The sequence below is a fragment of the Lactuca virosa genome, chromosome 1 (assembly GCF_052849685.1).
Source record: "Lactuca virosa cultivar CGN04683 chromosome 1, Lactuca_virosa_CGN04683_v6, whole genome shotgun sequence".
Classification (NCBI taxonomy): Eukaryota; Viridiplantae; Streptophyta; class Magnoliopsida; order Asterales; family Asteraceae; genus Lactuca; species Lactuca virosa.
The window spans coordinates 75,332,513-75,359,709 of record NC_136426.1 but is presented as its reverse complement, the minus strand read 5'-3'; the positions used below and the strand labels follow the sequence as shown (position 1 = coordinate 75,359,709).

General features: G+C 36.1%; 2 protein-coding genes across 3 annotated transcripts; both read right to left on the bottom strand.

Moving 5' to 3' along the window:
* Positions 1-2,002: 2,002 nt before the first annotated feature.
* Positions 2,003-23,034, bottom strand: LOC145147162 (calcium-dependent lipid-binding family protein). Of its 2 annotated transcripts, none has more exons than XM_079075057.1 (64): positions 22,728-23,034; positions 21,667-21,748; positions 21,451-21,554; positions 21,270-21,365; positions 21,126-21,173; positions 20,945-20,995; positions 20,702-20,805; positions 20,493-20,610; positions 20,189-20,290; positions 19,891-20,088; positions 19,634-19,791; positions 19,334-19,492; positions 19,128-19,220; positions 18,665-19,001; positions 18,460-18,573; positions 18,168-18,263; positions 18,021-18,088; positions 17,808-17,928; positions 17,522-17,731; positions 17,211-17,435; positions 17,022-17,131; positions 16,816-16,912; positions 16,591-16,689; positions 16,344-16,505; positions 16,150-16,215; positions 15,710-16,075; positions 15,261-15,608; positions 15,052-15,183; positions 14,844-14,957; positions 14,547-14,731; positions 14,341-14,446; positions 14,079-14,222; positions 13,710-13,985; positions 12,995-13,636; positions 12,694-12,909; positions 12,439-12,542; positions 12,043-12,338; positions 11,830-11,914; positions 11,058-11,750; positions 10,644-10,962; positions 10,403-10,561; positions 10,168-10,331; positions 9,920-10,088; positions 9,561-9,830; positions 9,293-9,493; positions 9,162-9,216; positions 8,938-9,068; positions 8,349-8,852; positions 7,424-8,266; positions 7,234-7,310; positions 6,227-6,680; positions 6,047-6,133; positions 5,798-5,953; positions 5,522-5,706; positions 4,884-5,423; positions 4,605-4,782; positions 4,380-4,525; positions 4,171-4,297; positions 3,863-4,084; positions 3,436-3,792; positions 3,175-3,333; positions 2,755-3,039; positions 2,420-2,636; positions 2,003-2,348 (listed from the first exon to the last, which is right to left on the bottom strand). In XM_079075057.1, exons 1-63 carry the CDS (start codon positions 22,740-22,742, stop codon positions 2,469-2,471), a joined length of 12,696 nt encoding a protein of 4,231 aa, XP_078931183.1. In that variant the 5' UTR covers positions 22,743-23,034; the 3' UTR covers positions 2,003-2,348; positions 2,420-2,468. The 2 variants fall into 2 exon arrangements, with proteins under 2 accessions (XP_078931183.1, XP_078931182.1); XM_079075056.1 differs by having other exon boundaries at positions 2,426-2,636.
* A 1,455-nt stretch (positions 23,035-24,489) lies between these two features.
* LOC145115230 (uncharacterized) lies at positions 24,490-25,552 on the bottom strand. The gene is made up of 2 exons (XM_079051480.1): positions 25,353-25,552; positions 24,490-25,060 (listed from the first exon to the last, which is right to left on the bottom strand). The coding sequence occupies exons 1-2, from the start codon at positions 25,550-25,552 to the stop codon at positions 24,490-24,492; spliced, it is 771 nt and encodes a 256-aa protein (XP_078907606.1).
* Between the last annotated feature and the right edge of the window lie 1,645 nt (positions 25,553-27,197).

The following is a 27,197-nucleotide window of genomic DNA, read 5'->3' as shown; positions in this document are numbered from 1 at the left end:
TTTTTGTTTTTAGTCGAACGTCACTTGCACTACTTGACAGAAACGAAGGAGACAAGAAATAGAGACAAACGAAGGAGACAGACATTAGTGACTCATTTCAAGATGAGAAACTAGGCATTCTTTCAAGAATTAACAGTAGTTAACGGAAGCTTTACATTCAGTAATACTCATTCTTTTAGTTAAAATTTTATACATTTTTTTTGTTTTGATGTAAAATTTTCAATAGAATACGTAGATTCTTTTGTGTTCTTTCAAAAATAATAACACACTGTTAAAAGAGTGTGTTTGTTTTTTATGTAATTCTTTCATGAATGTATCAGTTTTAAAGAATGATTCTAGATTTATTTGGATTTTTTTTTTGTTTCTGATATTTCTTTTGAGGAATGTGTTTGTTTGTTTTTCAATTAATATTCTTTTAATAATGTTTTGCTCTAACAAAATTCATATTTTTCAAGAATGAAAACGTAATAAGTCAAGAATGTATAATTTTTCAAATACGTTTTCTTAGAATGTTTGTATTTTTTGCACACATAAAAAATAAAACAATTCCTCAAAATTCGGATTTGATTATTATGTTGCCTAAAATAATGATACACAAAATGTCCATATTACCCCTTAAAAGGATTTGAAATTTGAATTAAAAAAAATAATAATAAATATAATCATATGTATTTAATTGTCTTATGTATATATTTATTCTTATGCATATGCATATACTTATTTTTATGCATATACTTTTTATGTCGAAGCACATCTGTGAAAGCAATCGTTTTACCCTAGGTTTAGGCTGGGTCATCTACATTTAGCTCTTCCTTACCATATGAGATCCTAGAATATGTTGATGTTCTTGATTCAACCTTTTTCTAGAACTTAATTCTTCTATATCCGGGACCAACATAGAAGTGTTATGATGTATGTGTGTTCAAAAATCTGAACGTATTAGTGTAACTATTAGTATTTTTTTTAAAACAAGGGCCTTTTTTTTTTATGTTTATTGGATTTGAAAGGAAAACTAATCAAATTTATGACCAAGGTGATATGAACTATGAAATATGATTTCTCTTCCACATACACTAAGTTTAATAGAATGACAAACTATGAAAAAAAGAAAAGCCATTAACCACACATTTATAGATTCTTTTGTGATATCAAAAATAATATTTAAAGTATACCATTAGTTGTACGATATAAATAGTTAATAGCGGTGTGTAAAAGGTTCGGTGTAAGAGTTTTGTTTGGCAAAATAAATAAGAATGCATTAATAGAGTAACGTAAACATGGTTTAGATGTGTAACATGGAAAACAGTTAAAGCAAAATGCTTTTGGTTTTGTGGTTGAGGTTGATAGATATATGAAATGGTAAGAGTACGTGCCACAAGGCAACAATAATGACCATAAACTTACTTAGGGTTAGGGATGCATTCATTTTCATGAAAACTAGAAATCCCATTTAAATAACTACAAATATAATTTTTATGACGTTTCACCATAATAGAAAAACAATCATAAATGATCATATTTTTTACAGTTATTACAATATGATCATTCATTATTGCAACATATAAAATGCCTTTCATTTGCAAAAAGAGCTTTACGAAGGATAAAAATAATAATAATAATAATAATAATAAGTGCACAAGAAATATGAGTATTCATAGTAGTTTTAAAAAATTGATCGTTTTGTGAAAAAATGATCATTCATATCCTTATTATATATCTATTAACACGTAGTAAAATTTAAAGCATTGAGTGGAAAACTTTATCCCTATTTAATGTCGTTATTTTATATTTAATCACTCACTCCTTATATATATATATATATATATATATATATATATATATATATATATATATATATATATATATATATATATATATATATTTTCTTGTTACATTTTGATACAAGTTTATTATTACTTTGTAGTAAAGTATTACTACTATTAGTTTTAGAATGTTGTTTCACATGACATCATGAAGGTCATTTTGTTTATGTAATAAAATGTTGATGATAAAGAGCAGAGATTTTGCATTTGCATGTGAAAAGAAAGAAAGCTATACAACATCAACTTACAATCAGTACAGTACACCAATGGATGGAAACATGTCCATGTCCATCACCTCTATATATATATATATATATATATATATATATATATATATATATATATATATTTGCATCTATTCTCTCTGTATATATATGCTCTCTCTCCACAAGTACCACTGACAAGTGACGCCAAACACCATCATACCTACCCTTTTCCAAATAAAAAGATGGATCATCTGTTTTGTACAAGCAAAATCGGCACCTTTCTTTCCAAATTCTCTCCACCTTCAAGGATGGAAATCCTCTACAAATTTTATATTTATGTATTAGCAAAATAATATTGATAAGGTAGTCAGAAAACAAATATTAACATACCTTTACCTTTTATAGAGATGAGTTAATAATTAAGTCAACCGACATATGTCTAAGAATGAGCATCACCGGCACTGCTGCTGCCAAAAGTTGAATTTGGAGGAAGTGGTGCAGGCACTTGAGCTGAAGTCCACGGCCTTTCTTTTAGGAAAACCGCTTCAGCAGTCGATACATCCGTTGTTGCAGCATACGGTCTTTTCACTTTTCTTTTATGTGCTTCCTTTAATATTTAAAAAAAAAAAAAAAAAAAAAAAAAAAAAAAAAAAACTCATTCGCTTTTTGTTTTTTATGTGGAGGATACAAACACTAAAGGAATAGATTTTTAAAGTGATACATACCTTCAACGATCCTTTTGGCGCATACGTACGCATTGCTTGTTCAATAGATGAATAAACCTCCATTGCTTGTTTGGTATCACGGTAGCATTTTACAGCGCGTTTCTGATCGTTATCTGAAGTTTTGGATTTCAGGTACAGGATAAGCTTCGATGGAGGTGCATTCGCGTGATCTTTTTTCCCTGTTGTTAGTTCCATGGTTGCCAGGTCTTCCCATAAAACATCCCACAACACCAAGCACGGATCTCTAGCCGGATTGAATTTCTTCTGTGTTATAATGTTGGATGTCTGCCCCAAAAATACTCATTTAACAACAAATTATAATGTTCGGTTTGCCTTATTTTTATGTTTCATAACAACTTTGGTCCCTGGATCACCAAAGTTTTAATTTACTCTTTTTTGAAGACTAATAACAAATAATACCTGTAAGAGCATGACTCTTCTATGTGTCACAAGAAGTATTTTATCTTTACGTAGTGAGAAATGGTCTTCATAAGCATCCGATAATGCAAACTTTCCACGCACTTTGAACAAATCCACTTGCAAAAAGAACGAACCCGATTCCGCAAGCTGAAGTATAACCTGCATTTGTGTAAAAAAAAAAAAAAAGATGTGTAAGGGGCAATGCCGTCATTCAACATTTTTTTATGTTTTGGGTCCCACTCCATATATATATATATATACCTGTCCCTGTGCTCTGTATTCATCATATGGTTTAAGTAAATTATCACCACTGATAACACGAGGGAGTCTTCTGCGAAGAAGGAGGTCTTCTGAAGTAATGGCAGCTGCTATTTTCATTCTCATTGCGTTTGCACCTTCCGTTGTTTTTGATAATAAATCAAGGACTCCACTTACAGGTTGTGCTGCAGCGCCTATTATACCCTTACCTACCCCCGAAACAAAACCTTCAACTCCAGATGCTTTTGCACCTTCTAGAGGCTTTGTTAGAATGCCAGTAACTCCACGGAATAGACCTTTTGCTAATGCCCCTCCACCTTCTCTTATCACATCACCAAAATCTTCAACCCCTTTGTTTTCCTGCATGTTTAATTTAAATAATAAATAACTACTTTAATCATTTATGACAACTGAAAATAACAAAACAAACCTGTCTCTGGCGACTTTGAATGAATTTTTTGTCCATTGATAGAGCAGCAACACCTTTAGACATATGTCCAAATGCACTGCTGGCGTTTCCTAATATGTCTACACCAGAGAGTAGCTGAAGAGGCTGGCTTAGGATATCTTTTGTGATATTTGAGATGGCATTTGTGATGAGAACACTTTGTCTTAGAGATAAGTTTTCCAGGAATCTTTGATTTACACGAATCTGTGAACAATCACAGCATGCATACATTATTATTCTTGTTAATTGGATGATTATATGATAGATTTGGGAAAAAGTCAAATACTTACTGGCATATTTTCGGTGTTCCCAAGAGCTGTCATTAAGGAAGCCCAAAATCCGAGTACACCCACAGGGCGCTGAGTTGGCGACATGGCCATGGAGAATTTAAATCGAAACTCTGAGATATTTAGAACACTGCAATTGAAAAACATGTTAATACAGAAAAATTCAAGAGAGGTGGGAATTGGGAAAGGGGTTGAAGTTGAACAGTGCATACCCGATGTCAATGATGGGGTCCACTTTGACAGCAGTTGTTTCACTATTATCACCGAATCTACTAAAGTCAATCTGCTGGACCATGCCATGAAGTCGCCAGATAATTGGTTCGTGAACACTTATCACAAAGGCAGAGTTTTCAGGACCCTGTTACAAAATGTTTGGAGGGTGTTAAATAAGTATGATTATTATTAAAGTATTTGCTACAAGAGAAAAAAGGACTTACTTGCAAACCGATGTAAGGGTAAGCAGCAAAATCTACTGATCCATCAGATTGTTGTGTCATGGAAAATTTCAATACATAGTCTGCCTCTACTCCAAGTCTTTGTGGCCTAAAGATAACAGGCATTGGTGTCAAAGGCAACTGATTGTCAACTTGGATCCCACGCATTCTTAATTTCATCCTATAAATAAATACATCAGAACATGGATTAGCAATAGAATACAGCCAATATTTATTCTAAATTGGAGTGATAATATTTAATAATGTTAAGACATTAATTACCTGGAGATTCCAGAGCCTAAACCAGATGAATGTGACAATTGAAGGTTCTGCACCGATAAATACAGTATCTCTTCAGGTGTATGATCGATAACTGATAATCCGAATTCTATGAGTTCAAGAGTAAGATGGACTTCAGAATCTGATGTGACAACTTCTGGTTGGAGATCTTTACTATTCGTTTGTTGTGATGAAGATGCTGCAACAATGGATTTGCTTGTATCTTCTTTGGATTCGTTGTTGTCTGGTATCCAGTCGCGTATCATAACCACATTCATTTTTTCTTCTTTCATTATAGTAACACGCACTGCTTTAGTGGGTCCCTCATCCACTTGAACAGGTGGATAATCACGAATATCATCAATATTGTATTTAGTTGGCTCTTTCGTGTCATCATCCATACGGATTTCCAACATTTTTTGCCTACCAAGATCTTCCCATGAATATGAAGCAGTTGTACAAGGAGGAAGACAACACCATGAATCATCACCACCTTCAGTTTGCCGGAAATGGAAGGGTAAAAACATACTACGGTTTTCAATCCTGCCATGTAGACCCACCGAGTTTTATTTAGTTTTTCTCAAGATTTTGATTTATTCAATTTCTATTTCATATATCAAGAAAAAAAAAATCAAAATTACCTGTACTGGCTGGAAAATGAATTGGGACGAAAGATGACATCAAAACGTGAGCTTGTTGTTCCACTTCTTACTTCAACTTTCAGATATAAATATTTGCCAGTAGTTTCATTTTTCAAGGAAATGCGCATGGAGCCTTCATTTGCAACACTAAATGGCATACTCCATTGGTATCCATCGATTTTCAACTAAATTTTGACCATGAAAGAAAAGTAAGCACATGATCGATTAATCAAGCAAAGCAGAGATATAATATATTCATAATTTCACTATCCAGACCTTCAATAATTCAACTTTGACGGATGCCTGCCATTTAAAAAGATTTGGAGTATCGATAGGATGAAGCCAAGTAAGTGCCTGAGTACCAGATTGTTGCAGACATAAGCTTAATCCAGCCCTGTTATAAAACACGGTGTGTGGCTGATAATGGACAACCTGTATTAAGTAATTTGAATCGTAAAGTTAAATATAGATCTCGAGTCTAAACTGTAAAGTTAAAATGAGAATCCATAAAAGGTGTAAATTTACTTTTGTCCTATCGGATGTCATGTGAAGTAGAATCGAAAGGCTGTAGTAAGATCCATCTGTATTAAAAGCTTTAACATCCACTCTTTGCTATGAGAGGAAAAAGGTGAGACATTACCATTAGCTAAATAGATGTTCGAGTGAGGTGATAAAATTATTTCAAGAATAGAAAATGAGACTCACCTTCTTTTCGAGCTCAAGAAGTGATAGTCCAGCACTAAAAACATCAGAATTCTGAGTGGCAACAGCTATACCCACACGAGGTGAAAGATAGGCATCATTTCGAGATGAAAACAGCATATTGCCCCCCTGTCCCACATAGTCCTGTGGGGAAAACATGCTGGGAGTAGGGCTAGTGTCGTCAATTGCTTCTAGAACTTGGATGTTCCTCCTTGAGCCAGTTGATTTTGGCTCTGAGAGACTAAAAGTACCCCTAAAGCTAAATTTTCCAGATCTGGCAGGTTTTGTAACTGGTAAGGGATCTGCATCTGCACTCTCTGAAGGGTCGATTTCTACCACTTGATATGTAAGGGGGATAGAACAGTCATTACTTATCCAATACGGGACAAAAAATCTTATGGTATTTGGAGAAGCCGCAGTTGCTCCCATGTCACGTTCGATGCTCACGCGTAATCTCCTGTATCATGTAAATTAATTGGCATTTTTATAAGAAAAACTACAGGAAATAGCAATGTACTTTACTCTTTTTACCCCTATAGGCGATGTACTTCATCTGTTTACCCATAATAGCAATGTACTTTTTACTGTTAATAGCAATATGTAACCCATAAAAGCAACATACACACAATTTGTTACTCACTAACAACATACTTGCATTTATTTACCAATAATAGCAATATGTGCGTAGCAAAATGTACGTACATTGCTATTATTGGTAAAAAGTGAAGTAAATTGCTATTATCTATATAAAGAAATATAAGTACGTTGCTATTGTGGATTAAAAAAATAAAGTACGACGCCCATATCAGTAGCAAGAGTAAAGTAAGTTTCTTTTTCTCGCAATTGTCCTTTTCTCATACCCAATTATGAGATGAACAAATAGAATATCTTATTAGAAACAATCTCATTCAATTTTTTTGCTACTTAGATTGAAAAGATGTATATGTATTCTTACAAATACATAGACTTTGAACAAGTGAAAATAATCAGAATATACAGGAAATACAAACCTTTTTTTATTCTGATGGACCATCCAAAATGAGGAAGCGTGAGCATTAGTCGAAAGATCCAATATAGGAACAAGATCCTGGTTTTAAAGAAGAGAGTGTGTGAGAGAGGGAGAGAGAGAAGAAAACGTTTCTGAATTATCTTTGATTAAAATTAAATACAAATTTCTGATGAAAACAGATAATGACATACCTTTTCCAATGTCCATCCACCTTGAACTGATAATGTAAGAAATAGAGGATTTCGGACATCAGCATGATATATGGGGACTACAGCACGTGATTGTATAAGGCCACGCTGTCTCTCAGATGTATTTCCATTTCCCAACTTTTCCCATATAGTGAACTGTGCTGGACAAGGAAGTCGGTTTTCCAATTTCAAAGGGGCACTGACCGTAATTTTCCAATCATAAACAGGGGCATTTAGGTCCGACTGAAGAACTAACGCATCTGCACCTACACTAAGCCAAAACTGTGTGCCTTCACTCGTAGGGCAACACCAAAGTGTGTCATTTTTCTCAAGTTGATTCAACTTCATTGAAGAACTCTTCGTCTTCTTCCCTGGTTTCAATAAATTCTCTTTAGAGTCGTGTGAAGAATGATCTTTGTCTTTGTCTTTGTCTTTGTCTTTCTCTTTCGACCCACTAGGACCAGAAGAAGCTGACCCAACAGGACAACCCCATGTGTACAGCCCTTGAACATGGTCAGCAGAAGGGCGAATTTGTAAACAACTATCGGAATCCTTGGACATGGATTTCCATGGTAATACTAAAGAAGAATTAGGTTGTAAGACACGGATAGCAGAACCGGTGTTTGATGTCTGTTGTTCACCGTCTTTTTGCCTTGTACGAATCCAACGTCTTCTGCGTACATTATCTTGATTTGTTCTTAAAGCATTTTGAGGAGTTGGAGGCCATTTTAGGGTTTGGTAGTCTTTCCCGTATGCCCATCCGTCCACATCAACAGAATCGGATTTATCGATTGTCCACGCTGACACCCATGCCCATCCAGGTGGAAGCGGTGGTTCATAGAAAGTCTGACGTGGAAAAGATCAGCTTATGTTTTTGAAATTTGAAGAAAAAAAAAAAAAAAAGAAGAAATATTGACTTGTAACTTACATTGGTTGAATATGAAAGATTTCTGTTGCTCCAACGACCTAGCTCATTCCCACGGAAACTCCGCTTGTTACCCCAACCTAAAATTGTGCTATGCCTTTGGTTTTCAAAGATTTCTTCAATGGCAGTATTGCCTTCAACTAATTCAGAAGGCTGATCAGGATCATGACTTTTGGAAACTGAACATACGTTTATATCCAACTTAATGTCTGAATCGTTTGCGACTGTTGCAAGACCTCTAAGAATTGCACGCTTTTTTCCATCTTTCATGACTACGTCCATGGCGAAGTACTCATTGTCCAGTTTTCTTGTCATGACTGAAAGTGGAAGGAATGATCTAAAACTCTCCCAAACACCTTCAGGACCAAGTCCCACCCAGAATCCTACATCGTTGTCTGCGTCTTTCTCCTCTTCATTTTGCAGGGTTGAACCTGTATTCATTTCAAAATAGGACGTAGAGGCTACCAGACACCCTTGAAAAGGCAAATCATCGGTCTTTTGTTGACCCTAATGTAATAACATCATGACTTGCAGATTATTAGATATCAAAAGTTCAGAACAGATAAAAACATGAAAATGACAAATCACTAACCCTTCTCATTAGAAGGTGTGTGGCGGCTTTCTGACCCCCAGTTGCCTGTTGCAACATTCTAGTTGAGGCTAACTTTCTCAAGGGATTTGCACCATGTCCAACTGAGATTGTTGAAGCACCCACAACTTCACCTGGTTATAGAAAAATAAAATAATATCAGCTCGTGGATATACTAGAAACCACAATGTAGATGTATCACATTTCAATTTTAAAAGTTAAATTACCTTTTCCTGCTTTGGCTCCAAGATTAGTCACTTCAACCTCCAACCTAGCCATCCCCTGTAACAATACCAAATGACATTTTTTCGAGGATTATAAACAAATAATTACTATAAGTTGTGAAATTTCAACATACCTTGCGAGGAACTTCAAAGATAAAAAGTTCATCCCATGTGGCATTGCCAAGATCATTAGCTATGGAAATCAATGGCTGAACGCATCTGGTCCTTGCACTCTGAGGGAACAGCCTCTGTTGACTTCCCTCTTGAGTATCAACAACAAGCCGAAGTGCACAGAAGAAGGTATTATTATTTCCATCATCAACAGTTGGTAGATCCTGAAAGTTTTGAGTATTAGCAATCATGTTCAGACATATTTCATGACACTAATGTTGATAATACAACCTTGGCTTCGATTATCTGGACTGCAACATAACATCGTCCCTCCCTTGAATCCTCAACCGCATTTAATCGATCCGAGTATCTTGAAGGTGGAATCCACACAGAAGCACTATCATCATAGTGCAGCAGGCTAACTGCATTAGAACTTTGATCAAACTTCTTCAAGTAAATGTCACATCCAAGTCTGTTCTCTATGGTTACTGTCTGGAATTCGTCCACATCCAATGCAGAAAAAAGTGAATCATCTTCATCAATGATACGACTGCTAGTTTCCTGTTTATTCACAGAGAAAAGGGAAACATTAAACATCAAATTTATGTAATTGAAATACCAGAAATTGTTGAAGATAACTGATAACATACCTCATTTGACTTGATTTCCTTTTGTTCTAGTTCTCTCAGTCTTTTCCAAGCAAGGATGGTTTCAGCAAAAGTATCAATATTTGCAGCACTAATGTTTACATTAAGGACACTTGTAGCTGCAATCCGAGCTTTTTTTCCTGCGTGCTCATTCGTGTCGTATGTCTCAAATCTTCAAAAGGAAATGAAGAGTAAATGAAAGGCAGTGTACTATGACCAAAATGAAATAAACAATATAGGTAAGGTAATACTTGAATATTCCATCGAATGGCTCCACAATGGGTTCCCATGAGTCTAAATGTGCGTTAAAAGTTGATGCAGCAATCGAGGAAATCAGCACAGCATTCATGGAGTCCATTCCGCCATGTGTCGCAAGCTTAATGTTGGTGACAGTAACATCAAAAAAAGGTGTTATCTGCAAAAACGCATGCAACATGAGTGAATAAGAACATATAAATTTTTTGACAGTAGACAAGAAAAATATACCATTCCACACAGACTGTCTAAAATGGTTAGAGAGAAGCATTTCAATTTTATTTCTGCCATTATGTTGTCTCGTGTCTTTGGTTTCACAGAATCACCAATAGTAAACGCCAGGCGGCTTGAAGGCTGCTTCATGTCGGACCGTGCAAGGAAAGTGTTGGCCTAAAATTATCCAAAAAAAAAAACGGTTAATAAATACTAAAAAGGAATCTAATGCCCAATTTTAACAATTATAAATCCTGACCTGATTATCAACTTTCCAGATACTCCAGCTTTGGTTTACTTTTGAACTTTGATATTTGGATATTGGATTCTCATGAATATTAGCTTGGGTAACAAGATCGTTCCTTGGACAGCAAAGGATATTCAATTTTGGCATTTTATCTACACGAGTAACTACACAGCCCATAGAAGCATAACCTGGAGGTGCAATTGGGTACCAAAAAATGGCCTCGTCCACACCTCTGATTATAATATGAGCAACTTTAGTGAACTGAACAGGGTTTGCACAGAGGTCACCACTGTCAGCCTTAAAAATTATCCCCAACCCAGGTGGCTCCAAACTGAGAAGGCGAAAAAAAAAATGCTTAACCAATAAAGATTTTCAGAAAACAATGAGAAAATGAAGTATATAAGACAAGAAAGATGTCTAACTAACCCTTCAGTTATGCAGTCACCTAAAATCTTAAATCCGGGACGTGGAATAGGTCGCCACACGGACATTGGTCTGCGGGTATCACAGCCCTTGTCCCACCAGATCCTTTCAAAATTTGGAGTTGACATGGAGCAACTAGCTTTGGTATTTGATGAAGATAAAGTTGTATCCTTGTTGTTATTGGTTTGTTGGTTTGTAGTCTCCTGGTCAACATTTGTATCAGACCTGGGTTCTCTTCCAGAGAGACGACGCCAGCTCGAGTTCAAAAGAAGAAGAAGGTTAAGATCATAGCATCTGTCGAGTGGGGGACAGCTAATAGAAGGATTTGCATCGAATGATCCAACAAAGTTGTCCAGTCGCCATATGCTGAATCCTGATGTATATGTGTTGTTTGGGGGAGCGTTGAACATGCATGCTGAATACGCTGTGGATGTTGCCAGGTCAGCACGGATACAGTAGACGATGTGATTAGGTGGCGGTTCGTTTCCAATATGTGCAACACATCCTACAGCTAGGTATCCTGGGGGTGCAATTGGTTCCCATAGAGAACAGTCGGAATCAACACCTGGACAATCTTCTGGTCTTTCAGGTGTTTGGATACAAGAGAATAACCCAACAAGCTTGAACCCCAGAGGCCTCCTTACACGCCCGTATGTATTACTCACAGCCATAACAGCTTGTGAAGGAGGAATAGGCCTAAATTCAACTTGATTATTAATAACACAACTAAAGAGAACTGCTTAAACATATATATTATATACAAAAAAATTATTACCTGGAAGTCACACAATCTCCCAAAATGACATAATTGGAGGGAGCTCGAGGTCTCCAGAATGTAATGGCATTATGATGCCCTTTCGCTGCAAAAGAAAGTAATTTCCCGTTCTTGTTAAGAGTTAAGACAGCTAACAAGTAGGTGGCATGGCATGGCATGACAATAAAGGGGCAAAAATGGAATAGTGAGTGTAAAGGGGAAGGAAGAGAACACCTTTTGGAGACACCCAAACGCGATCGAAGTTGGTACAAGGAGACAAAGGATCAGCTTTTTGAAAACGCAAGGCATTGACCGCTTGATTTTGTAGATTAAGAATCAGGGAGATGGCACTTAGAGATAAATGGACATAAATATCAGTAGAAATCAATGATATATTTGTTTTATCTTTTACAGAAGTAAATCCGGCAGAGATATCCACTGGATCAAGAATTCTAAGACCAGAACCAGCCTCAACAGTTAAATCCTTGAGAAGAGCTCGAACCCATGTATCATTTTCTTTTGATGCAAACCTGTTGAAAACAGCAAGTGTGTAGAACAATAGATGTAAATTACCCTTCCATTTGGAGAAGGAGAAATATACTTCAGTTTTAACAAAAAGCAGAGTCTTACATGAAGCTCAAATCCATTCTTACACGAAGTAGTTTTTCAGCACTAAAGGAACCATCAACGGATGGTTTGCTGCTATCATAAAAAGTGAATTCAGGAGACACCACCTGGGAAATCAGCAAAAGTATAATGCAATATTAATACATCGAATGGAACATAGATTAGGGAAGTATTGGAATAAATAGAATATACACAGAATAAATCAATATCAAAACAACACATGTGATGTGGGGGTGGAGCCATTATATATTGACCTACCTGAGCCTCGAAACTGATACTTGGTTTAGATGTTTCGGTTTGAGTGGTTTCAGAAGTACTTGAGGAGTTTAAGATTTTTTCAGCTTTATCTGAACTCTTTTTTTCATTGATTGAAGCAACAATGTCCTGAACCACAACTTCTACACCATCATCAACAGAGGTCGAGAAACTGCTATCATTACTCAAGTATGTGTAATCCGTCAAGAGCATAGCATTCTGACATCAAGAAAAAAGTTATGTAAGATATCACATACTGGAGATAGGCTCATAAGCATCAACTATATAATATATTACGCATTACCTTAATCTTGACATTTACAAACCGCAGTTTTTTACCCCTTCCAATAATAATAATGGGTCGGAATTCTGAAGATTGTGACTGATCAAGATCCTCATTCAAAATTATAGTTTTTCCACATCCATCATAAGTATATTCATCAACTCCTGCAGCATCTACTACTAGCTGGCGATTTGGTGTGAGGGTTACCTCATCTTCAATCTGTTTATACATCGTGCTAGATAGAACTATCGGGTTGTTTTTACTGATTGGGTCATTTTTAGGATCCATGACTTCCTCTTTTCCAGTTATGGCTCCCAAAGCCGGGACAAAAAACTCACCAACTGCAAGAAGGAAATCAGGAACAACAAGAACTCGAGGGAGTTGAATCCGAACCACAAGCAGTTGAGATGATGCCCTCATTCTGAGATCCATCAATACCATGGTTGAATGTGGTACATCCACGTTGGTGGTCATAGTTTCACATCTTACAAATCCACCTTTAGTAGAAGCTGGTTTGAGAACATCAGTGCTTGTCCCAAGCATCAACCGCATTTCAGGTCTGGTGTCTGGACGAACATCCAAAATCGAAAACCGGGGAAGGGTGATGTATAAGTCCATTTCTGAAAAAGAAGTCATTCTGTACGAAAGCCACAAGCCCTCCAGCTGAAAAAAAATAACCAAGATTTCAGAAAACATATACAAAGGGACATGACGTCTGATGTTTTGCTTTACTTACAGTGATATGTGCTAAAGGTGTATCCTCTTGAATGCCATTGCACAACTCTAGCAGTGCATGATCCATCTGAACTGCCATTATGTTGACTGAACGTGACAAGAAAACTTGACTGGTCATGTTGACTTTATCAGCCAGGAGGCGTATTGTATCCGAGTTGTCAGAGTTTATGTCACGGAAAGGAGGAGGGAGGTTAGGTTGTTCACCCAAATTCATGGCAAGACAGTTGGTGATGATACCATATTCTTTGTCAGACACCACGGTATGCAATGAGCCTATCTGTTTACAATAGTGGGTTTATGAGTTTGATCATATATTGAAAAGATATAAAAACAGAAAACTGTGACAGTGGGTTTAATTTGAAGCCCAAACCTTCACTTCCAAGGCAAAATTTGGAACTTTGCGAAAAATGTCTCTTAGACTGCGCCTGATAAAGATATGAAAGTCACGGCCTTCACGTATCATTGGCTTCCCTACAACACCATTTACTCCAACAGCCATATTGAGTCCAAAGATCTGAAGCAGTATATAATATATATATATATATATATATATATATATATATATGCAACACGTTACTTCATGTTAATGTTATATTCCAGTAAGAAGAAAAGGAAATCTGAGAAAGTAGTACCTGTGCATGCATAATGTCACGATGAACAGATGCTGGATCTTCCGCTGGTCCATGCCAACTAACTTCATTGGTCACTTTCAAATGGCCTAGATCAATTTCCAAGAAACTGCATCCATGAAAGAAACAATGATAAACCATTTTCACAAGTCACAACACATATGATATGATTATGAACAAACTGCAGTTGGAATGGAAGAACTACTAACTCTGTGCCATTGGAATCCCGTGGTACCACTATTATTGGAGTCTCTAATGAGAGGTCCAACTTCATTGCAGCAGCTCCATCCATCTCATACTTCTTAATCAACCATTCAAACCCTCCAACTTTATCAACAAACTTGATCGCTTCTTCTGAAACTGGAGGCGCCAGTGCCACAAGATATGTAACGAGCTGCAACATGAATTAACTTCATTTTAGTAATAAAATACGTTCACATAGACAATGTACAGTGATTTTACTTAGTCATTCAATTGAAATGAAGAGAAAGAAAGTCAAAAGTAACCTCTTGAATGAACCTGTTGAGGAAAACAATACGAATGGAAGAAAGTTTGCCATTCAAGCTAAAGTTATATCCTTCATAGTCATCATCTTCAGGACTGTAGGACTCAAATGAGAACTGATATATACACACATATAAAGAAAGAGAAATTAGGGTAAAGTAAATGATCAGTAAACCTTTATACACATAACATCAACTATAAAAAATGTACCTGGATAAGAGATTCAGCTCCTTGATTCCGTATATCAAAAATCCATCCCCAAACATGATCCGTACCTAGTGAACAATCACACAGCCTGAAATTTCCTAATGTACCTTCAACTGATATAGAACCAGGGTGAACCTGTAAAATAAAGTGTTTAGATATGTACCAAAATAGTGAGAAAAAAAAAATAAAGAGAGGGGGTGGTAGTTCCTGACCTTAAGACCCAACATGAAGCTTTCTTGCACAATCGTTGCAAGTTGAGATCCATCCTCCTTGTTAAGATATACAATGACACTGTCGATATTCATTGCCATGGAAAATACAGTTCGGGATTTCCCATGTCCCAATAAACCCTTGACTTTTGCTTGCTCATTTTCATCAGCTTTTGCTAGCTCATTTTCTTCAGCTTTGTCTTTTTGCACTGAAGTTGCATCCTCTTCCTCTGATGGAGCAGGACCACTTGTCCCACTACTTGCAGTGCCCATATCAATGCCCAAATCAATTAAAGCAACAATAGTAGGGCGGTGGCAGAAAAATTCAAATCTTGACATGCTGATGCTCATCTACAATTATATAAAAGAACAAAAGAAATTAAAAAATCATCGAGTATGTTTGACTTATATTACATTCATTGCATAGATCAAAACTGTGTTAAACAACTTACCTGAGAATCTATACCGTTATAATCAGGGGATTGTGGGGTCCGTTTCAAGAAGGTAACTGACACAAAATCAGTTTCATCAATGCCTTCTGCTTCAAAAAATTCATCTCCAGCTCCACGATCTTTCTCATGAACCACGGGTTCAAGGAAATCATCTTCGGCATCTGCGAAATCATCGTCATCATCGGCCACGCCTGCCGATATCTCCTCCACCTGAGGAGGGTTTGTAGGACAGGGACGGAAGCTCTCCACAACGGATAAAGCCAGATAATATGGACCTGATGAAGAATCTTGAAGTTCATCTTTGACTTTCAACAAGTGTAAATTCATCTTCACTGTTAGATCCCCTTCACAAGATTCAACAGACACCTGCAAGTATAGTTATAAGTACAACAATCACAAACTACATGCAGAAAAACTGATCATCTTTTTAGTTTACAAACCTTTCCTCCAGCGGCAAGAATCTCAAGAAACGGAGTCTCCACAACTTCATGCCCCTCAGTCTCCATCTGCAAGGTTGAACAATGTTTGCATATATTTGTTACACACAATAATATATGAATGGGATAGGAATTAGGAAATAGGAAGGAAAGAAACATCGTACTAAATGTACACTAAGATAATAACTACAGCTAACCTTCCCATATATTGTGATCTTTGTTTCCAACAAAGCTCCATGAAGAACAAGATCAGCTGCATTCGTTTCAGTAGAACCAGGTTCAGTAGGTTCAGAAGTCTCTGCAACGATATCACCAACACTTTCGCCTTGTTTTGCAAGCATATCAACTGATGGAGTATCCTACACCATGTACATTAAACATCATACCTTGTAGCTAAACAAGATGATATTAAAATGGATTAAATATGACAAGTTAGCATCATACAGAAGCTCGGTAGGTTGCTTGTACAAGTCCTCTAAGCCAACTTGTTTTCTCCTTCTCGTTCTGGAACTTTACAACCAACGTACTGGAAGACTCTAAAGCCTTAAAAAAGTGTCACAATATCACCAAAAAGATATAAGTTAGCACCATAATTAGCCATAAGGAATTGAGAAGGTGATGTTGCTATTTAACTCTGTACTCTGTAAGCAAGAAAGAAACATCATTTACCTTCTGGATGTCCATGCCTCTATTATACACAGCAATACAAGAAGAAGAACCGCCAAGACTGTCGGGAGGTACTTCATAGACTTGCTTACCAGCCATGCTGCATCATTTCAGCCAAACAAACATAAGTTACATCCTTATTTGACTAAAAAAACTAAAAAAGAGCAACAACAATACTCAAAACAATGAAGGGGGAGAACTATGTGCACCTAGTGCACCGCTGATAGTTGGTAGATGTCTGAGACTCCAACTGATAAAGATACAATCCAGCCAAAGCAAGATGTGAGGGCTGCCATGAAGCAACTGAATAGCCAATCCCCTGAACGAAACAAAATTTTAATAAAAGAATGGAGGAGATGAAATTCGATAAATATATCAATTTGTGAAAGAACATGTACCCTCCAAACAAGTATTTGAACATCATTTGCAAGATCAGAGGAACTCCATGGGGTATGTTCAGCTTGATATTCTTCTACAAGCTTTGTCCCACTTTCTATGGTACCAGAGAGTACCTTCAAGAGTTCCATAATCCGGCTGACTCTTGATGGTGAAAGGCGAATACCAAGTGTAGGAACTCGGACAGAAACACGAGTTGATGGATGGCATGGATGAGGTACTTTAATCTTCAGTTGACAGGCGCAAAAGAAAGCTTTAGAAGAGGGTGTGTAATAGGTGAATTCCACCAAAAAAATCAGAAAAAAAAGAATACCTTCTCAACGATAACAACAATCCCACATCTATCAACCAGAGAATATGAAACACAAGCACCATCCACAACAGGATATGCAGAAAGCTGACTACTATTATTCAGAGATTCAAGAATCTCAGAGCTACCATCGGTAAAGAAGGCAGCTATATCCCTTCCAGAAATATTAAAACGGGTATACAAGGCTTGTCCTTTATCATCAGGCTGGTCCTCCTGCAACAAAACGTGTGTTTAGCTTCAAATCACATTGAGGGAACAGAAAATATCCCAAAGAGTAATTAAAACATACCTCTGTTCGCAATGTAAAATGACCAAAATCCAAAAGAAAATGACTGTTATACTCTGACGAGGAACTTAATCTTATAGGAACTCTGATTTTTGGAGCATCAAGGTCAATATCAAGAGCAAATCTGCAATGCAAGTAAGAAATACAGGAAATTAGCAAATCCAAATGAAAAATAAATGTGTTCAAAAATATTTCTATCTTATTCTGTAAGTGAACCTGCTTTGCTCCTCTAAAACTGTTTGAAATTGCTCTTGAGCTCGACGAGTCGCCTTTTCTATCTTATTCTGTAATTGTTTTATCAAAGAGTGAGATATTGGTTTCTCAAAGATATAGCTGAAATTATTAAAGCTCATCTAACTGTACCTGCAAAGCAGTTGCTGTTTCAAAAGCAACTGTAGGGCTAACAGAACTGCTCCTCTTCATAAATTCCAGAAAGCGGTTACAGCTATCCATCAAGACCTATAAATCAGACATAAAACGAGTCGAATAAAAGACAAAAGAAAGAGGAAGAAGTAAAGAAGAGAAAGATAGACCACAGGGTATATATAAAGATAATGTTCAAGACAATAACAAGCCATCACCAAATTATAATTATACTAAGAAAACCGAATAAATTGTAACATTAAAAGGATTATAGTTATTTGCAATAAAATACCGTGACATGGCAAGGAGATATTGTTGCTGAAGCCCTCCACTCTAGGTTCTCTCCAGCAGGTAAATACACAAAACTAGCACCCAATGCATTTGCCTTCTGCTTATTGCAGACACTCTGCAAATAGAAGAACATTCAAAGCAGAATCCAAACGGTGACTCAGATGTAAATAAAAATGTAAATGGAGCCAAAGGAAACGTTAACAAACCTGAGCAAGTGAACCTTCAGGGGAAGAAACTCCATAGTACTTCAAAGTGAGATTACAATATATACTTTTATGTTTAAACTTGGCAGAGACTTGAAGTTGTTCAAATCTACCACACACAATTTCAGTTTCATTTATATTAATAATCCTTGCAGCAGCCTGACCAACGGACACAAGTATCATTCGCTGTGTCATATTTTGCATATCTTTTCCTGACTGTGTTGCCGCCTCTTCATCTGGTTGGAAACTCAAAAAATTATTAATCGTCTGCCATTCATCTTTGCTCAATCCGTTCTCAGCACTTTGAGCTCCCTCAAGAGCATCTTGCTCTGACCCATTCCTGAATTAAAGGAAAACAGGATGTCATTGGATAGTTCAACAATGCACAATAATAAATGATCATGTAAAACAAAATATAAAAACAGTTGCATAAACCAGAAGAAAAGGAGACAAATCAGTAACAGACCATCCAAATGAAAACCAGCTATCCTTTTTTTTCATCCTCTGCTCGGCTTCTTCCTTTGATTTCACAGATTCAACTTTTGCATGTGCAAGGAACCTGAAAGATGAACACAAAATCTCTAAAAGCTCACAATCAGAGATTACAAAAGATTCAACTAATTATTAAACCAAAAAACCAGTAGCATGTGCTTGTGTAACTAGAACACAAACCTCCATAGAAGAATAACTTTTGGATCAAGATCTCTCTCAATACTTCTAGCTTCTGGGTCATCAGAATCCTTCAACTGTTGGAGTATACCAGCATACAGCTGAATATATCGCCTACGAAGACGACAGAAGTGCTGAATTTGGCTCCAAGACAACCTATAGCTGAAGCATCAACCATTAACAAATTATTAGCTATGGACAGCAATAAACCAAATCATATAACAAGTAGATACTGGTAGTATTAAGAGATATGTATGCATGTATGTATGTATGTATGTATGTATGTATGTATGTATGGAATACCTCATTTTCTTCTGCTGCAATGCAGCTTGAGCAAAATAATCCCACCACAGTTTAGGACCCTCTTTAACTGACACCACAGGCCTTAAATGTGACACCTCAACATATGACTTATATTTTGATATGACCTCAAGAAGTCGAATCCAATCATGATATTGTGCCTGTAAAACAATATATCAAACTTATCCAATTAGAAACGACTTCAAAGAAGAAACTAAAAGAGCATGAACAATTCCATCAAAAGTCAAGGTTCTTGTCACCTCTGTGAGTGTCAGAGAAACATCACCAAGAATAAGATGGGCCTCCTCAAAAGGCATTTCTGGATCAGTTCTCTCATCATTCCCCAAGCGGTGATACTTGAGAAGAGCATTAATTGGTGAAACTAAGTAGTGGCGATCTCGAGCCCATACAGAAACTGCATGACCCTTGGCAGGTTCATTTATTCCATCTTCAAATATCTAACATTCATGAAAAATTAAGCTTACAAATCTTGCACATCAATGGGTACTTGCTACTTCCATTACAACCGTTTAAATATGCAAGGAACAAGAATCATACATCAACCCAATCCTTAGGACTGAGATCTTCCCATTTCTTATCCACCTTCCAAGGAGGTCGGTTGGAATCATGATACATAGCAAGCCTTTCAAGTTGCAATGACTGAAAAAACATGTGAGATATCAGAAAGACATAAACTTGACATTTTTGGTAAGTGATGAAAAAGCAGAAGCCATCTATCATGACCAGAACATAAAGAATTGAACTTTGTTAAGAGTTCTTTTCCTGTTCCTAAGACCTAAAAAGGCGTGACTAAATATTTAAATGGAAAAGCAGGATACAAAAGATGGCAAATGGGACTGACCTTTCGCAATTTATCTAGTGCACCACTGGTGTCAAATGTTTCATTCCCCTTTTCATCCACTGTAAAAGCAGCAAGCTTTGCCAGAGTAAAACCAACAGCAAAAGGATGTCCTGGATTGCTGAACAAAAAAAACATTGTTCAAATCAAGCGGATGAAGAAATATGGACTAAGAAGCTTTCATTAAACTAGGGATGGAAAATGACACCAACCTAATAGGATCCTCATATCTGACATGGACATTTCCGATTGAGATCTTAAGATTTCCTATAATTGTACCAATCAAAGAACCCAACCATGAATTTCCAGCAGGCGCCTACAAACAATAAAAGATGGCACACTCAGAAGATGATACCAGAGAGCAAAGCATTCAGAAGACAACTAATGTAAAGAGACTAGCTGTTGAGCAACATAAAGACTTATGCTTTAAACACAAATAAAACTTAAGCACATACATTTCCAAGCTTTGCTTTTGATATTGCATCAAGTGTTGCTGTCTCGGCTTCCTGCAAGACAGTTGAATATTCAGCAAGCAGCCCAGACTTAATAAAGTTAACCAACAGTTAAATCAAACAGAATGTAACTAGAGACAGCTTAAATATTAAGGATACTATGGGAGAAAAGGCAATATATTACCTCAATCTGTTGAAGCTTCGATTCAAAAATCTTTTCCCGCTCCTCAGGCTGTAAAATTAAGAAACAAATAATCATGTAATCAACATCAACCCATCAACTTTGAAAGAAGTGAACCATGTGAACTAAGAACACATTTCTTCTTACCGTAAGAGACCTTCCATCAGAAGCTGGATGAGCAAGAATGAACACACGATCTATAAGAACTATCACAGGCTCTTTTCCAAGACCTTTCCAAGGAACCTATATTTCATTTAAAGCAATAGGAATCAGAAGTTCATATCTAATAAAGAGGTCCAAAAACAAGTTTTATTGTGTAAAGAGGTACCTTTAATGTTATGGTACCAACAAAACCAGCTTTTACAGTAACAGGAAGTTTTAATGAATTGAGTGCCTCTGCCTTCAATTTCAAGTCTTTTAGAACCACGTCACCTGAAGACATAACTGGCTATTAGAATTTCAACCCAACAATTGAAAATATTAAGCAACCTCGTCCTCCATCCTTAGAGATTATTAAGAAAATGTGCAGAATTTATTAACAAACCTTTCCAGACACTGATTCTTAAGGCCTCTGACGAAAGTCCATGGACATATTCGCCCAAATATCGTCGAAGCAAATGCAATACCTAAAAGCATAAAGATGTTAAATGAAATCCATCAATTTCCATAACTCGCTATTGAACAAACTTTCAACTTCTTGCTTTCATGGCATTCTAAGGTGTACACATCCATTCATCCAGATAACACAATAAGAACACTTTCATTAGAAGCACAATGTGATTCATCTACAAGATAGTTGATATCATTTGAGGACATCTCATAAACTAAATGCAAGGTCTAATGTAAGTTCATGGTTACAGTGTGGCTGTTGTACAGCAATCAAGCATGTGGAACAAGCTTCTTAACTACACCTGTTCACTTCGACCATATGATGCATCAATTAAGACTACCTATCTTCCAAAACAAAATATTAGATAAAAGAGATGCACTGTGACTTTTAATACCAACCCTAATTCTTTTAAAGGTAATTGATGTGGATTTATTTCAGATCTTAGCCTGACTTTTCAGTCCTAATGCTTTCTACAAGCTCAAACTTAGCTATCAAGATGTTGCAATTGCTTAAAGATTTCATATCATTTTTCAGGTTAGATGTTTATCACGGAGCTGAGGAAGAATATATCGTGATGCAAATATTTCACGTAGAACTCAAAAAGAGCTAACAAAAGTAAGAAAAAATGCAACAACAAACATATTAACTGTTCCTCCTTCCATCACAAATAAAGAGCTGCACTTGGATTTACAATGTGAAGCCTGCAACATTTAATAATCAAGAGATACGTATTTTCTAACAAATTAGAGAAGCATTTGTCTGTTTCTACTTCTTATCAAGGTTCAAATGCAATTAGCAGAATATCAATAAAAGTTTAAAATCAAGTTGGCAAGAAACTTGTTGTGCATCCAAAGTCAAAGCGTAGCTCATCCTTAGGAAGAGGAGCAAATATGATAGGTACGAATTAGCATCAAAAAAACAAAGTAAACGTAAATTAACATAAACGAATTCATAAATACTGTGGATGTAAGAAATAAACAGAGATAAATTCTTACGTGCGCTTCGAACATGGCGAATAACTTAGGGCACGGATTCAATCAATAGGGAACCACATCTCCATGGAGATCGTATCAATAAGAACAAGCATCATAGATGAAATGAATCCAAAATTTCAGGTAATCGCTGATAAAGGAAAGTTCTAATTAGGAACCTCGATGTGGCCTCTGATAAAAAATAAAAACAAAAAAGAAAATGATGGAATAATTTGTGATTTTTTCAGAGTTTGCGGACGGTTGTATGAGAGAGAGAGTGGGGGGAACGAAAAATCAAAGGGGCCTTGGCGGTGCGATGAAGTGTGTGAAGTGGTGTTTCTATTTTTGTTTTCGTATTTAATAATGAAATCATTCAGCTTTCAGCGTTAATTTCTGGGATGTCGACTGATCTTGTTGTAAACAATTTGGCCCTGGATTGGCATTTTGGTAGGGCAATACCGAAATATCAATAAAAGTCTTGAGATATTTTGATTATCTATGGAGGAAAATGTCTTAAAGAAGCACAAAAAAGATATAGTTTTATTCAAAAAAGGTATTATTAATGTTTTTTCTTGCACGTTAAACAAAGCTGCAGTTTTATTCAAAACATGTTATTAATGTTTATAGGTTGCATATTATATCATTAAAGTTTTCAAGACGTGTCGAAAACATCATTGTAATCGGTAACAGAGGGTTTAAATGTAATATTGTCCAAAAAACAGAGGTCAATATTAGGTCTTCTTACGTGTCATATACTATTGTGACCCTTCAATCATGAACATTTAGGCCCCGATTGATAGTTGCTGACTGAGAAAGTGCTGACTGGATGTGTAAGAAATCCTGAATAAGATTTCATGTTGTTTGATTGTACATCTGACTGAATGTGTTGACCGATGAAAAATGATCATTTTACACTGCTGTTGTATATAGTGATAGATGACGTTACTGAATAATTATAAAAACATACTTATTGTCATACAAATTGTAAATTACACACAAGTCATTTAAAAATCCAAATAAAAATTGTCATACAAAATGTAAATTAAACATAAATCATTTAATATCCAAATAAAAACATAATAAAATTTAAAATAACATAATAATTTAATGTAAAGTAGGTGAAGGTAGTTGATTTGCAATCTGATCACGCAAAACACGCATATATTGAATGGCTTCTGGACCCCATTCTATGTCTTGTATGTTTTCTCTATCAATTCCCCCACATTGGACGTTAGGAGTAACTATAATGTTTTCCTCAAAATTTGTAAACAAGTCATATTCTATATTGTATTTTCTTATAAAATTATGGACCGCGACACAAGCAATGACTATGTCTCTTTGCACTGTAAAATGATAAGGAGTCATTTGTTTTAAGATTGGGAATCTCGTCTTCAATACACCATAAGCACGCTCAATAACATTTCTAAGTTGTGCATGAGCATAATTGAACTTTTCTTCTCTAGTTAAAGGTCTGCCTCTTCGAAAATCGGCTAACCAATACCTAGTATTGCGGTATGGAGCCATAAACCCACGAGTGTTTTTATATATGCGACATCACAAAGGTAAAATGTATCTGCAAATGAGTGTAACACATATTATATAAAGAAGATAGATAATAAAAGTTATATAATGATTACAAACCTGGTGGAGGAAATGGAAATCCAGAAGTCGAATTAAATGCAACTTCTTTCAGATCTCTTGAATCATGTGATATACCCTCCCATCCAACCCAAACAAATGTGAGTATCATATCAAAATCACAAATTCCTATTATATTTTGAAAATATTATCCTTTTCCTCTTCCCCTATAACGAGTTTGTTGATCGACGGGTACAACCGTATGTACAAGAGTTCCATCTAATGCACCTATTGCTCCGGAAAAAATCTCGTTTAACCGTCTATGTCGTTCCGAGTTATGTCTTGTTGGATTAGGATTTGTTGGTACTATAATTTCTTTTGCAAAACACATCATTATAGTTAGGACCTCGTGAAAACATTGATGAATCGTTTGTGTAGAGTGATGAAATCTTCCCTTAACCGCGCGAAAACGTTCATTATGTCCTATAACATGTAAGAACATAGTCATCTTCTCTTCAATGCTTATTGTCCTACTAGCTTGCAACCAATTTTTTTGGGTAAAATGGTTGCATAATAATGCAAATGCCTCTTGTGTAAGACGCATCATAACGTAACATTGTGTAGGGTCTCCGTACATCAAATCTTGCGTATACGCATACCCGCTTGAATTGTTATCTTTAATTCTATGAATTCTGATTAGCTTGCGCCGGTTTGACCTCAACCAATAAATCACAAGTAAAAGAAAAGCTACAACTTCACCATCAGAAACCACACTTGACCTGTTACAAACAATTAGGTAACGTGTCAAAAAAAATTCATGCACCAAAAAAACTAGTAAACATCATCCAAAGTAACAAAAGTCATATAACAAAAAACTAGTAACTTACAAAAGTCATATTCAATATCCAATAACATATCATCTAAAGTAACAAAAGTCATATAACAAAAAACTAGTAAACATCATCTAAAGTAACATCCAAAAAAGTCACCAAACATAGCATCCAAACGTCATGCAAATAACAAAAAGTCATGCAACAAAAAACTAGTAAACATCATCAAAGGTAACCATACTTCCTACCCGCATCCATCACCCACGACTCACAACTAGTATGCGAAAGTCGTAACCAAACTTTCCTAACATCGACACTTTCACCAAATAGCAAAAGAGCGGCCTTGTGTCTCTCATCTTCTTCTCCCCATTCCATTTTGTTCAATTTCTCCATACATGCATCAACATCCTTATCCATTTCACTTTTTTTCAATTCTTTCATTTTTTTCCCACTAACGACCTTGCAAGCTTGTCAATCTCCTCCTCAACTTCTAATGCCCTTGCATCTCTTTTTTTTCCACCAACTCTTTTGTTTCCACCAACTTCCTTATTTTTTGAACGCCCCGAAGATTCTTCACTTGCACCTACATGTTATGATGAGGTTGTTGGATTAGGTGTCTAAGCCCATAACTATAATTGGTATGTACTTGAATTGATAGCAGCACAGTCATTTTGGGTTGCCCTCAAACCTAGCAACTGGACAAGGAAATTATGAAAGGAGAGATATTAATTTATAAGATTAATAAATTAACATAAATGATTTATTAATATGTTAAAATATTAATATATTAATTAGAAATCATTATGTTTAATTAATAGTTAGCCAGAAATTAATCAGAATTAATTTTGGGGTTAAAAGTATTAATTATAAAGTGCAGGGACTAGTTTGCAATTATCAGATAGTTGAGTGGAAGGCTCCAGAACCTCCTTGGAAGGAGGTGGACGAAATCTATAGGGGAAACCCTAAGGATTTCGTCCAAGGGGCTTTGGATAAGGCCTTTGGATTAGCTTAGGCCCCAAGCAAAGGAGTATTAGGGTTTTCCCTAAACCCTAGATCCCTCAGCTATATAAGGAGCCTCCCAGCTCCTGAATTCGCCCACTCCTTCATTGGTGAAACCCTAGGGCCGAAAATTGCATACTCCCTCTCTCTCTCCTTCTAATTTCCTTCTTGCTAGCTCTTGGGCGTGATTTCATTAGAGGCATTACATTTGTGGTGCTAAGCTTCCAAGAAGATCAAGATCAAGATCAAGAGGATTGTCAACTGTTTGCTATAACAATTGAAAGGTATGTAACTCTTAAACTCTAGTTTTTTAATTTCGAAATTAGCCTCTCTCTTCTAGGGTTCTTATTTTGCAATTCAAAGTTATATGTTCAATAGTTAAAACATAGATCCAAAGTAGGTTGCATGTGAACTTAGGAATTGTTTTCTAGTTTATTTGTTTCACCTAAAACCCATCAGAGGTTTCCATTGGAACATCATCATCAAAATCATGGGCACTAAACTATTCTACAGGACAAGGGAGTGTAGAAGATGGCCCCCAACTTTGAAAGTCGGTTGAGGTCGAGCCTTCAAATAGTTGGGTGCAAAGATCAGGGAACAGCAGGGGTTTAGTTTTCAATGACAACACGAACTTGTTCAACTGTTTACAAATTTTATAAATATTAGTATTTGTTATAAAAATAATCATACTAGTATTTGTTGTAAAAAGTATTACCTTCCCTCTTCCTTCCATTGTTTATCGGTCAGATTAAATTTATTTTTTATAGGATCATATATATTGTCGGTTTTGTTTTTCAGTTTCACCCAAACAACATATTTTGATTTCTAGTAGTCAAAGTGGTTTCTCATTTGCTTCTGATCAACCTATTTACCGTGTTCGTTTATCAATTTTTCGCGTATTGTCTTCCATGAACTTGCCTTAAGCCCAGAACCCTCACGACCATTAGTGGTTAGTTCATGTATACATGCATCAAGAAACGTTTTGTCCTCACTCTCATTCCAAACCAACATCCTAAAACATTAACATGACTTTTATCAAGATCAAGAACAATTTTAAACATAAATCAATTTTCTACCAATATTCAAG

What these genes read in the sequence shown, in the direction of transcription:
- LOC145115230 (XM_079051480.1), bottom strand. Translation starts at nt 25,552, where the DNA reads ATGAAAGAATTGAAAAAAAGTGAAATGGATAAGGATGTTGATGCATGT. An exon ending in GTGATGGATGCGGGTAGGAA is followed by an intron (nt 25,061 to 25,352) that starts GTATGGTTACCT and finishes TGTTTGTAACAG; the next exon opens with GTCAAGTGTGGTTTCTGATG.
- LOC145147162 (XM_079075057.1), bottom strand. An exon ending in TTCTTGCCGCTGGAGGAAAG is followed by an intron (nt 16,076 to 16,149) that starts GTTTGTAAACTA and finishes CTATACTTGCAG; the next exon opens with GTGTCTGTTGAATCTTGTGA. An exon ending in CGCCAAAAGGATCGTTGAAG is followed by an intron (nt 2,637 to 2,754) that starts GTATGTATCACT and finishes TAAATATTAAAG; the next exon opens with GAAGCACATAAAAGAAAAGT.